Source organism: Mixophyes fleayi, chromosome 7 (assembly GCF_038048845.1).
Source record: "Mixophyes fleayi isolate aMixFle1 chromosome 7, aMixFle1.hap1, whole genome shotgun sequence".
Lineage (NCBI taxonomy): Eukaryota > Metazoa > Chordata > Amphibia > Anura > Limnodynastidae > Mixophyes > Mixophyes fleayi.
Genome location: NC_134408.1, coordinates 120,776,170 through 120,788,266, shown reverse-complemented (window position 1 = coordinate 120,788,266; position 12,097 = coordinate 120,776,170). Strand labels below are relative to the sequence as shown.

General features: G+C 37.8%; 1 protein-coding gene across 1 annotated transcript in view; it reads right to left on the bottom strand.

Moving 5' to 3' along the window:
• Positions 1 to 1,433: 1,433 nt before the first annotated feature.
• Positions 1,434 to 12,097, bottom strand: part of PDE11A (phosphodiesterase 11A) — a 426,226-nt gene continuing 415,562 nt past the window's right edge. The window contains exon 20 of the mRNA XM_075180554.1: positions 1,434 to 3,296. Within this exon, the coding sequence (XP_075036655.1) occupies positions 3,117 to 3,296 (180 nt within the window). The 3' untranslated portion in view covers positions 1,434 to 3,116. The remainder of the gene's footprint in view (positions 3,297 to 12,097) is intronic.

The window sequence follows — 12,097 nt, the reverse complement described above, 5'->3', positions numbered from 1 at the left end:
AGAAGACGAGGCAACTCTGTGCTGCGGGGGATTGGCTCTGTGACGCACAATTATTTAACATTACACTGCAGTTCCTGGCGCAAATAGGTGGGATAAATTAAGGAAATTATTATTGCCCTTAAAACAGGTTTGTGGCAATAAAATAGATAAAGGAACATACATTAACATGTCTGTTGGGTTGGTGGCAGAACTCCATTCCAGCTATATAACTCATTGATAACAAGTGGGATTACTTAAATACTATAATATAGTACTGTATATGTAAACCACAAGAGGTGGATTTTGCCTGTGGGATGATGGTCAGGGTGACAATTATTGACCTCTTAAGTCTTATTTGCTCTGCACTGTGCGTGTCGGAGTCTTCTAGAGTGTGAAGAGTATGACACAACTTATTCAGTGGTGACACTAACCAATGGAAGGGAAGAATGTGACGTGAGCCAAACATTCAAACATGAGAGTTTAACGGCAAGGCCTTTGTGTAAAGACTATGGGGGCCTTCTAGCTGAGCGTTGCTGACGCCAATTGAGTTTGTTCCAAAGCACTAGATTCAGTATGAGCATTGGAACCCACAAGATTACCCCCCCCCCCCCCCCTGAGAATTGGGTCTCTTTGTTGATGCTCCACTCTAAGGAACAGAGGACACACATCTCTGAGACACCTCCTGAAAGCTGGGACAGATGACTTCAGTTAAGACTTCTTCTGATTGGCTAATCAACTTAAGTTACTGTCATTGTGATGCACTTATGTTACTTTGACACTGATCTATTATTTACTTGAAAAACGTGACAATGACCAATATAATTATTATACCAACAAAAGGTTAGTTATTATATTATTGTTTTATGGGGAAAAATTGATTGAAACAAATTGGAATCCATAAACCTTTTTTATTGTTACCAATCAGAAGTGAATGCATGATTGTGAATGCGATTTTATACTGTATTTCTACAATTACTGTTTTTATATATACCGGTAAGTATAATATCAGTAATTATAAGTGAAACCAGAGGCCTGGGTAAAAAAAACACGTTATGCTATCTTCTAATCCTATTAAATCACTTCTATGTACAACAACGTACTGATTCCAACAAGCTGCAAATGCAATGCAATATATGCACATTCCCTGGCACTGACAACCTTAAAGGATGCATTGGAACACACACACACATATATACATATATACATATATATATATATATATATATATATATATATACACACATATATACACATACCCATAACACTTGCTCAATTCATAAAAGTCACCACTAACTCCCTTTTTGGTTGCCCAATATAGTAAAATGTTTGGAGGATGCTATAATTTACTATTTGTTCTTCTGCTTTCTTCAGAAGTCTGGTTTCTGGTTAAATAAGGATTATTATTTATAAGTTTTCGATGGAAAAAATAGGAATGTCCAATGAAAACCTGTGCATAAAGAATAAATACATTATTTAATGTCTGATTCCAACATAATTAATCAAAGCACCGATATCACCGACTACAAACAACAGCTTCAAGTCATTAACTAAAGTGGTAGAGATTTCCATGATCGAATCAGCATACTGACATCTATAAGGATTCCCGATCTTGAATCAGTTGAGTTAGGCACAAGTTCAATTCAAATTTATCATGTGTAGATGTATGAGAAATGGTCTGCAATCAAAATTGCAAAAAAATATCTCTCTACCCAAATCTCATTTAGAACATTTAACTCTAAATATAAAGTTGCCAGATCTCTATTTTTAGAAGTAAAGCCTTTAAAAAATAAAGTTCTATGAATAATGCAACTTTATGTAATTACAATATACAGTACAATAAATCCTGTCTTTTTGTTATTCATCTTTCCTGAAAGTCAGGTGAAATTATGGCTATAATAGGTTTCTATATTTTATTATAATAACACAAATGTAGTTTAAATAGTTGGAAGAGGAGGATGTTTGATGTTCAGTATATTTGTGCTTTACCATTGAATGGAAGTCATACTGTTTTGCATACACGTAATGAATTGCCTGTCCGTGGTAGAGGCGGTCACCTCTGTAAATGTGGCTATTAAAATGATCAATGCCTTTGGAAAGGAGTATGACCCTAGGGTTGCTTACTGTACATCTAAACACACTTGACCATTTTAAGCTATCATACTTAAGGTTTGGTGGCCACCAGGTCGTACATCAGTGTGATGCTTGAGCTATTGACTGGACAACATTTAATTCGAAGCACAGACTGTAAAAAACAAAAAAATAAGAAAAAGGAGGTAGTCAAAGTTTAGTCTGAAGCTACTCTGACCCATTATCATTGCTATAGCGGATACATTGCAGATGCATCTCAGTGTGGTCTTATAGTACAGAAAACTCAAAACGCTTCCAGTTAACTAAACCATATAACACATAGGTTCAAACTTCTGGCATAATTCTATTGTAGCTAAATGTCATGTAAGTGCGAAGACGATCTAAAAAATAAAAGGTGGAAAAATAAAATATAGAAAAAAAATAATAGCTAATTTGTTTGAAATCATATCATAGAATTCTCTGCATAGTTTGTTTCATCTTTGGGCAATCTGGAAATAAGCTGCCATTGGAGTTTTCCATTCATTTTTGAGGTGGAACAAAGAGATGCAATTGTGAATTTACCAGATGCATGATTTAAACTAAAGCTAGTACAAAGAAGAACAAAACATCACACCAGGCAGGCACAATTTCTTTCCGAGTACTTACATGGAAGAATGCAAACACTAAATAAAAAATATGCATTTTTCATTTTCAGCATTAGTTTAGTAATGGATGATTATATTGTGCATTGTAGTCACCGTGCTGCATGGATTAAGCCTACCAGTGTTCCATCCACTATACAGCAGCAATTGAGAATTTGCAAAGCTTGATGAGTGCCGTTTGTGATCTCGGACAGCAAGACTTCCAAGTGGCTCCTCACTATTGTTTATTATCACCACAGTTCCGTCTTCATCTTTATCTTCAATCCACAGACCTTCCAGGCAAAAGCCAAGCCATGACCAATATCTCTCCATCTATTAAAGCATGGCTGTGGTAACTTAATTAAACAGCTAAGCTTATGACAGCCTTTTAATATAATTCTCACGCATGGCAGCAGCTCTCTTGAAAGCTTAAGTCTTCAGGAGGCCCTCTATAGCCGGTTGGGGAGAGGAAGCTGGCGTTGGGAAGGATGTGGATGAGGTGCTTTCCTGGGACCCAAGTCTTTTTTGGTGCATTTCTTCCCATTGTGATCGATTTGCGATCACGGAGTCCAGCATAGGTTTAAGTTTCCCATTAACTTTCACAAGAGACTGCAAAATACAATGGATAAGGTATAATTATTGGTGCTAATTATTCATAAGAACAACAGCCCTGAACAAACTGACAGACACTGAACCTAAGTGTAGAAGGCTTATCATTACCATCATCATCATCATCATCATCACCACCATTACAACCATCACCATCATCATCATCACAACCATCACCATCATCATAGGCAAACCGAGAGGGAGTTTCCTAGTCCCTGGAAACCCCCCTCCAAGCCTGGGGCACTATATAATTGAGGTGGCTGGACCCTGCCCCCGCTTCACGTGGCTCTGCTTGAAAAGGGAGAACTGCGTGCACCTAACAGTAGTGCATGCAGCATTGCCCATGTATATTATAGGCATAGGAAGAGTTGGAGAGCAGCCAAGCACTGTCTAAAATTATAGCCACGCCCCCATGCATGCTGGTCACGCCCACTGGTGGCGTGGAGTGGAAACCCCCCTCTACAAATCTTGCGTTTGCCCCTGATCATCCACATCACCATCATCACCACCATTACAATCACCATCATAACCATGACCATCATCATCATCACCATCATCCACATCACCATCATAACCATGACCATCATTCACATCACCATCACCATCATCACCATCATAACCATGACCATCATCATCATCACCATCATCCACATCACCATCATAACCATGACCATCATCACCACCATCACAATCACCATCATAACCATGACCATCATCATCATCACCATCATCCACATCACCATCATAACCATGACCATCATTCACATCATCATCACCATCACCATCATCACCATCATAACCATGACCATCCTCCACATCACCATCATCCACATCACCATCATAACCATGACCATCATCCACATCACCATCATCATCATCACCATCATAACCATGACCATCATCCACATCACCATCATCCACATCACAACCATCACCATCACCATCAAAGGCTTATGAAAGTGTAAATCATACAGCAAAGTATCCTAAGCAGTGGTACATATCTACCTGAAATATATAAACAAGTTAGAGATGGAACAATGATGGATAAAAGTAGCTACAAAGCATAAATCAACAGCATTACTTAGTTTAAATTTAGACATAAGGAGGTAAATGTATGAAACTGCGCACTTTGCAAGTCGCCGAATATTGACGACTTTGCAGGGGGGATTTAAATTGGCAATGGCTTTTAAAGGAAAGTTTTCCCTTTAAATAGCCATTTGTGCATTAAATTTCCCCTGCAAAGACGTCAATATTCGGCGACAAAATGTGCAGTTTCAAACATTTACCTCTAGGAGTACTGGTAACTTTACAGATACATAGGGGTACATAATAAGAAACAGTTTTAGAAACACTGCTCTACAGAAAACTTCCTGTGACTTACCAGCATTCAAACTTAAGTAAAATATATCATCAGAGATGAATAACTTCAATGTTCTTAGAATGCCGTGCTCTCGTCATGGGCAAACATTGGGGACCTGATTCATTAAGGCAAGTAAATGCTGCTATGTGCCGTATTTCACGTTAAATGCTCTGCGCATGCCCAAAAACTAACCATATGCCAGAGAAGGCAAGTGTATGCAATTCATCTTTCAGCGCAAAGGACAATTAAAAAGGGGATACAATTTCATGCGTGTCATAGGGACGTAGTCCATGTGTAGTAAGGGCCTGCCAAGCTCGAGCACACGCAACAGCTCCCGATTCAAGCTCTGGGCATCTCAAAGGTGCGTGTTTTTCTGTCGTATCACTTGCATCAGCTACAGGTCAGGTGTAAGTGACAAATGATAGTGATGACGCTCACGTATACATGCTACAACATGTGTTTGCAATCAGAAGCAACTGTAAAAATTAATTTTATGTACAATACACATTAATAACATATTAATAAATATTTGTTTTTGCCATTAATGACTACGGGCTTGATTCATTAAGGAAAGTTAAGTAAAAAATTTAGTAAGTTTTCTTACTCAAGTTTTCTGGACAAAATCAAGTTACAATGCAAGGGGTCAAATTAGTTTATTATTTTGCACAGAAGGAAACCACTGGTTGTTTTTTCATGTAGCACACAAATACTTAATAGTTTATTCGTACACTGAAATTTAAAGTTGTTCTAGAACATGCCCAACCCCAAATATAAATTTACCTCCCCCCTCCAATGCAACATGGTTTGGCTTACTTGGTACTTTTGTTTAACTTTCCTTAATGAATCAGGCCCTATATTAATAACATGTGACAAATTGAATACTTATCTTTATTTGCGATCTGCTGGGACTTTATATTCCAAATATGTATTGTACCTATTCTGCAGTCATTTGTACAGCTCTGCTTGTAGTTCAATATGAACGTGCCCAAATTATGTGCAGTTTAAAAAAACCGCACAATACGTTGGTTTTGTGTGCCTTAAAGAATCAGGCCCTAGGTGTTCTCCGACAGAAGCAGAGTTCTTGTTTATTGAATTTCCAATTTCCTCTTTTTACTGTTCATAAGCTTAGATTTCCGCCTGACCGACTTGCCATTGTTGCTGGGATTGGTTTATAGGGTCCCTGAATTTATCAAATATCCACGTATGTTCTTCATTCAGTGGAAGTGGTAAGATGTTTTTTTTATGGGTTAGACTAGATATTCAGTCACTGTATTCATCTATCTCTCATGGGTTAGCACTAGAAGATTTTCAATTCTGTGCTTATTCTGCAGATTTGAAGGGCTTTATTTTGGAAGTGACAGATTATCTTTACCAACAACTATTTTGCTTTCACTGGGAGAGCCTGTCTGTAAAGATGCAGAGCTTTGATGGGAGTCAAATTCTCTCCTTCCCTTGCAAAAACTTTTCATGATTTGGCGGGAGGAGCTTCGACTCTTTCCAAATAATAATTCTGTATGCAAGTTTATTTATAGATATTTTTCAATAATCTTAACACAGACTAGTTAAAATTTAAAGTATACTATGATTTATCATGATATCCAGATCAATATATTGTCTCTAACTCTTAAAAGGAATGTATCTGGGGAGAAATTTGAAATGCGTACTTATTGTATACCTAGTGTTGATAACGTAATGAAGCTATACCATCCTAAATACACCAACAAAGCCATTCTAGTGGGTATTACCCCACAAGGTGGGGATCTCAGGCATAAGCATATTGGCCCTGATTCGTTAAGGTAATTAAAGCAAAAAAATGAGTAACTTTGAACCTTGGCAAAACCAGGTTGCAATGCAAGGGGTGCAAATGAGTTTATTATTTTGCACATAACGAAAATACTGGCTGTTTTTCATGTAGGACACATACTTTAAAGCTTTATTTTTACACTGACATTAAAAGTTGATCTAGGACATGCCCTATCCAACTATAAATCTGTCCCCACATTTTAAATTTACCACCACCTCTAATGCAACATGGTTTTGCCCAGGTGAAAAGATACTCATTCTTTTTGCTTTACTTTCTTTAATGAACCAGGCCCATTGTTTAAGACACATTGTATTTTTATTTTACAAACACGTATACCAAAAGTCTTCAATTACATGTTTATCTGTTGAAGTTGTACTCAAAGTTTGGTATTTATAAATCTATTTATTTATAGCATTTTGTCGCTGGCTTTTATAAAAAATATTTGATTTATATTTTTGTGGTCCCTCCTGTCATTGTGTTTCACAGTCATATGTTTATCAAGGGGTCTATGTAATGAGGTCGGGCAATATGGAAGATTTATATTGCTGCAAAATCCTCTATTGCCCAAGCTAACAATAAACTTTCTGAGAGACAGCTCAGCTCAGCAATACCGGCTGGCAGCGATGCCCGTTCACACATGTCCAGTTCCACTTTCGCCAAAATGAAAATAATAAAGTGAAAGAAAAAAAAAAGTAAAAAAATAGAAAAATAAATAGTAATTAGTTTTACCAAAGCACAAAATGCATTTTTCCGGTGAAGAGCCACTGCTCTCGCCATTCTTAGATGGCGATAGTGATTTGAGGACAACTGAGGTATTGTATCGCCACTGTCATTGTTAAATAGGTTTCCCAGTCAATGGGCTTCGTTAAATAATAGGAAGAAGCCCTAAATCCTGCAAAAACTCCTATTTTCCCCGGATGTAGGGCTTTCCTCCCTGTGTTAAATAGACCCCCCAAGTTTCCAAGAATGAGATCCCAAAGGGAATGACATTTTTCAGGTAAATAGCGTTTCAGTATAATATCCCTAAAAGTTTTTTTGTTTTTTTTTCCATTTCCCTGAAATCCTAAATCTCTGCAATGATTCCTTTTACTATATAAGTAGCTACAGTGTCCTGATGTAAGAGCTGAAATGTTCACCAAGCTGAGAGTGAAAAAAAAAACCCTTACCCATTTATCTTTCCAGATGGAGCTTTTATTGTTCATTCAATAACATATTACTGCCTAATTAATGGTGGAGTAATGACTTGATAAATTGTCATTAAATGCCAGCACAGTGGAAAACTGATGTTAGCCAAAATCACTAAAACACTGAAATGCACAGTTTTCTGTTCCTCCAGATTATACTTGTATCCATGTAAAACAGAATGACAAGTATCATTCATGATAGCATAGAATTAAGCCAACCTGCTTAAAATTTATTTTAGTTACGTTTTGCTTACGTTATAGCATTGCCTACAGACGGCGGAGGTGGGCAGTCAGTGGGTAGCGTTACAAAAGGGGCTGAGGGTTGTGTAAAGAGGGAGCATCATTGATGGTCATATCTGACCACCATATTTTAAATGGAATGTACATCAGCGCAGTGTACTAAGTTGGCACATCCCTAGCGTCACTAGAAGAGGTGTCAAAAAATCCATGTACACAACAGATTAAACATGCACAAGAGAGGCAAATTCACACGCACCCCACATTCATACAGCTTCTTACCATAAATATCAAGGATATGAATAGAGAACACAAGTAAACATTTTACTGTGATAGCAAATTGTATATGGGAGAATACACTCCCTAACATAAATTATGTGGATTACAAGTTACAGAGAACGTTTGTGACCAAATAAAAATGAGAGGCTGTAGGACAGGTGCTTTTATACAGGTTAAAAAAATCCAAGAGGACTTTTAATATCTGTAATAGTTTAATGTAGAGGTGCATTATTGGTGCATTATTGCTTGTAACACAATGAGCATTTAAGTGATGACATCACAGCTCATTGATTATAAACACTGACATCATAACGCACTGGAATTCATACATTTATTGACACCGCTTGTGTAGTAAATAGTTATAATATGCAGATTACAATTATGTCTATTTTTATTGCCGCTTATCGCAGTGATAGTCAAACCCAGATTCATCATGATTTATCATTAAAAAGGGCACACCCTGGTGGGGTTTCCTGGTGCCTGGAAACCCCACTCCCAACCTGTGGCACTGTATGCTTGAGGTGGCTTGCCCTGTGTATATGATGGGGATAGGAAATGCCTGTGTATATGATGGGGATAGGAAGAGTTGGAGAGTAGCCCAGCACTGTCTGAAATTATAGACACGCCCCCGTGCATACTGGTCATGCCCATTGACAGCATGGTGTGGAAGCCCCTCTACAGAAACCCTGCATTTGCCCCTGCATTAAAACATTGAGGCAGCTGTGCGATACTCAACTGATGTACACTGTGAGTTACTCATTCTCTGGCAAACTCATAACCAGTACATCACAACTCTATTCCCTTTATTAAGTGTGCGTAGGCATGTGCTCTTATCCATATGATGTACCCACTATTTGTGGTTTATATGTCTACAAATAAATAAAATGTTAATTACAGATAAATAAAATGTAAATGTCATTGCTTTTAACTGAACAGTGTCCCTATGAGCCAGTTAATCATGGAAAGCAATGTTTATCCTTGCTCACTTTTACCATGAGGTAAATGTTATAACAAATCCTCTCTCACATGGATATGTGAATGAACCAGATTTACTCAACACAGTGGTACATGTAAATAGCACCCAATCACACATCCTCTTTCATTTTCTAAACTATACCAATGACAGCTAGAATCTGATTGGTTGCTTTGCGTTACATCACTTTTTTGCCAATATAACAATTGGGGACCTTTATGAAAATTATAAATGTTTTGTAGTTATGTTTTAGGTCATGTTACAGGGTAATGCATATTTAAATAAATATATTAAATAATGACACAATCATTTCATCAACAGGGAATAAAATCAAGTAGTACATAGATTAATACAAATCGAAACCTATCCAAGGTCAAAACTTTTCATTTAGATGATGATACACACCCAAACTAATCTTTTGGATATAATCTATTGTTCTAACCATCCGTTTTAATTGTCATGAAAAGAAGCCTATAACCGGCCAACATACTAAAAACCAACTGAGTGCACAAATTAGAATGACCCCTTTTTTTTGTACCTGAAATCTAATTAAAAACTCATTTGATTACTACATCTCTAACTCTGCTGTACTTATTAAATTTCTGTAATCAATTTTCTTTTATGAAGCTTCTGGGAAATTATCTGAAAAGCAACACATTTTTCTCTTCCTTGGCATGTTCTTGATCATTTACTGAATTACGTTCCTAGCACCTGCCTGGGATCTCAATTAATCCTAGAGTTTACTTTTAAAACCATTTAAGTTTATTTGAGTTTTGTCCAATCCGCTTTATCCCATACCTCATTCTAAGCCCTCAGTTTTACATTTCATTTTGCTATTTGTTGAGTGGCACACACATCGATGTACCATTTGTCTTTTTAACGGCATGCCTTATGTACTGTCATCGTATTGTGAATTTTTACAGTACAATTCGTCAAATGATCCATTAGCAAAATCACAACTTTATACATTTAAACATGACTTCACAACCTTGCTGCCTGCTTTTAGCTGAATGTAGGCAGATGAGAAGTGAGATATTAAGTAGTAGAGTAAAATATTGTGGTTCCTTCTTATTAACTAGCGGGATTTATCGCTAGTGCATTGTGCCACTGATCAGTCGCCTTCACTAGCTGTTGCAAGGGCAGTTTTACTAAACATCTGAAAGCCCAGTAAAAAAAATAGCAGCAATAAGTGTTGCGTTTAACTGCATGGGGGGTTGAGGGTTGAGCTGAACTTCTTGATATAGAATATATATATATATATATATATATATATATATATATATGATAAAGAACAAATAAGCCAAATAAGGCACTGGGTGAAACACAACCAGTGTTATATAGTGGTCAAAATAATCACAACAATAGAAGGTGATACTTAATTCCTTATAAGAATGGATAGGCAGCTCCTCCTTCTTTCTGAAACACTTGTTCGCAAGTGTTATCCCAGAAACCAAAAACAAGAGAAACAGAAGCGCCAAGTATAGTGCAGTATGATGATATTAACAATCAATAGCTTCAAGATATCAGGTGAACTCGTACCAGAAAATAATGAGTAAAGGGCTTATCTGTAGTTGCTGGCTAGGAGATAGACTCCTTCTTGCCAAATAGACGTATAGCGATATCCAGGTACAGATCCAAAGAAATTAAAAATATAATAATAGAGCTTATCTGAACTCCATCCAAAGGCATGGATCTTCAAACAAAGGAGATCACCCCGGGCCAGTGGCTGGAACTGCCAATCTCAGACCAGAGAGGAGAAGATAGGATCAGAAGATGTACCCAGCGCGTTTCATCTCTTGTAGACTTTATCAAGGGTATATATATATATATATATATAAAGCCTAAGCACCACAGCCTGGTGAATAGGGTCTTTAATCCAAGATCCTCCTTATTAAAGGAGGGTTATACCTAGCCCCCTCTACTGGTAGAGGCTGGCCTAGTAAAATAGTACAGTTTTGGGACAGAGATTAATAATGTAATAGGTCATACCCATGGGGGTTCGTCCTCGCAGGTACTTTAGGTAAGTCCCCCATGTCCTTGACCTCAGTTGGAGAAATGTGGAGACAGAGCAAATGAATTGAGTCAGCCTTGGTCTAGAGGCCTTATGTGACAATGAGTGCAACCTGTACTGTTCTTATTCACAATGCCACTGGGGGATGGGTAAACTTAACCACCCTTTGGCTCTCCAGGTGGAACTACTGAGCTCACCACTGATTCACTTCCCACCTCTCGTATTGAAATGGTGGAAATTTAGGGGAATTGTTTTTTTTCTTTTTAACTTTGAATTGTGTTGGAGGATGACTCTGCTACTATACTGGGAGCCTTCTTGAATACCTCACTCTCCAATCTCCACAGCCTCCGAGAGTGACAGTGGGTCAACCAGAACTGGACTATGGTCATCTTGATTACCCAGTCTCACAATACTAAAAAGGATCAGGTAGGACATCAGCACTACTACAAAGGCCATCTTGTTCCACCCGCTGTACTACTAGTTCCAGTCAGGGTGGGAGGTATGCTGTGAGTATACATTTTTCTAGGCCTCACACCAACTCAGGTGGGGCCAGGATTATCCATATAGCATGGGGGAAGCATAGGAGGGGAATCAATCCAAGGTCCGACACATTAGACCTAACAGAGCCCTGTGCATTAGGCTGGGGGCTATTTTTGGTGCTGCTCCTGACAAAACAAGGGGTTGGTGACTCTTTTTATTTTTCGACTTTCATCTATTGTCAGTGCCCACTCATTTTGGGGGGAAATGTGGATTATATTCCACAGGCTAGGTGACTATATAAAAGTTGTAAAAGTTCTTGGACAACTATAGGGAATAATGAGACACACTATATAAAAGCTGGAATGTTTCAGTCATTGAGATAGACCCTTCCAGTGATCAATGTGGCCTCATAATCCAGTGTGTTGAGCCAAATACAAAGTGATAAAAGTGCTTACCTATAATATGAAGGGTAA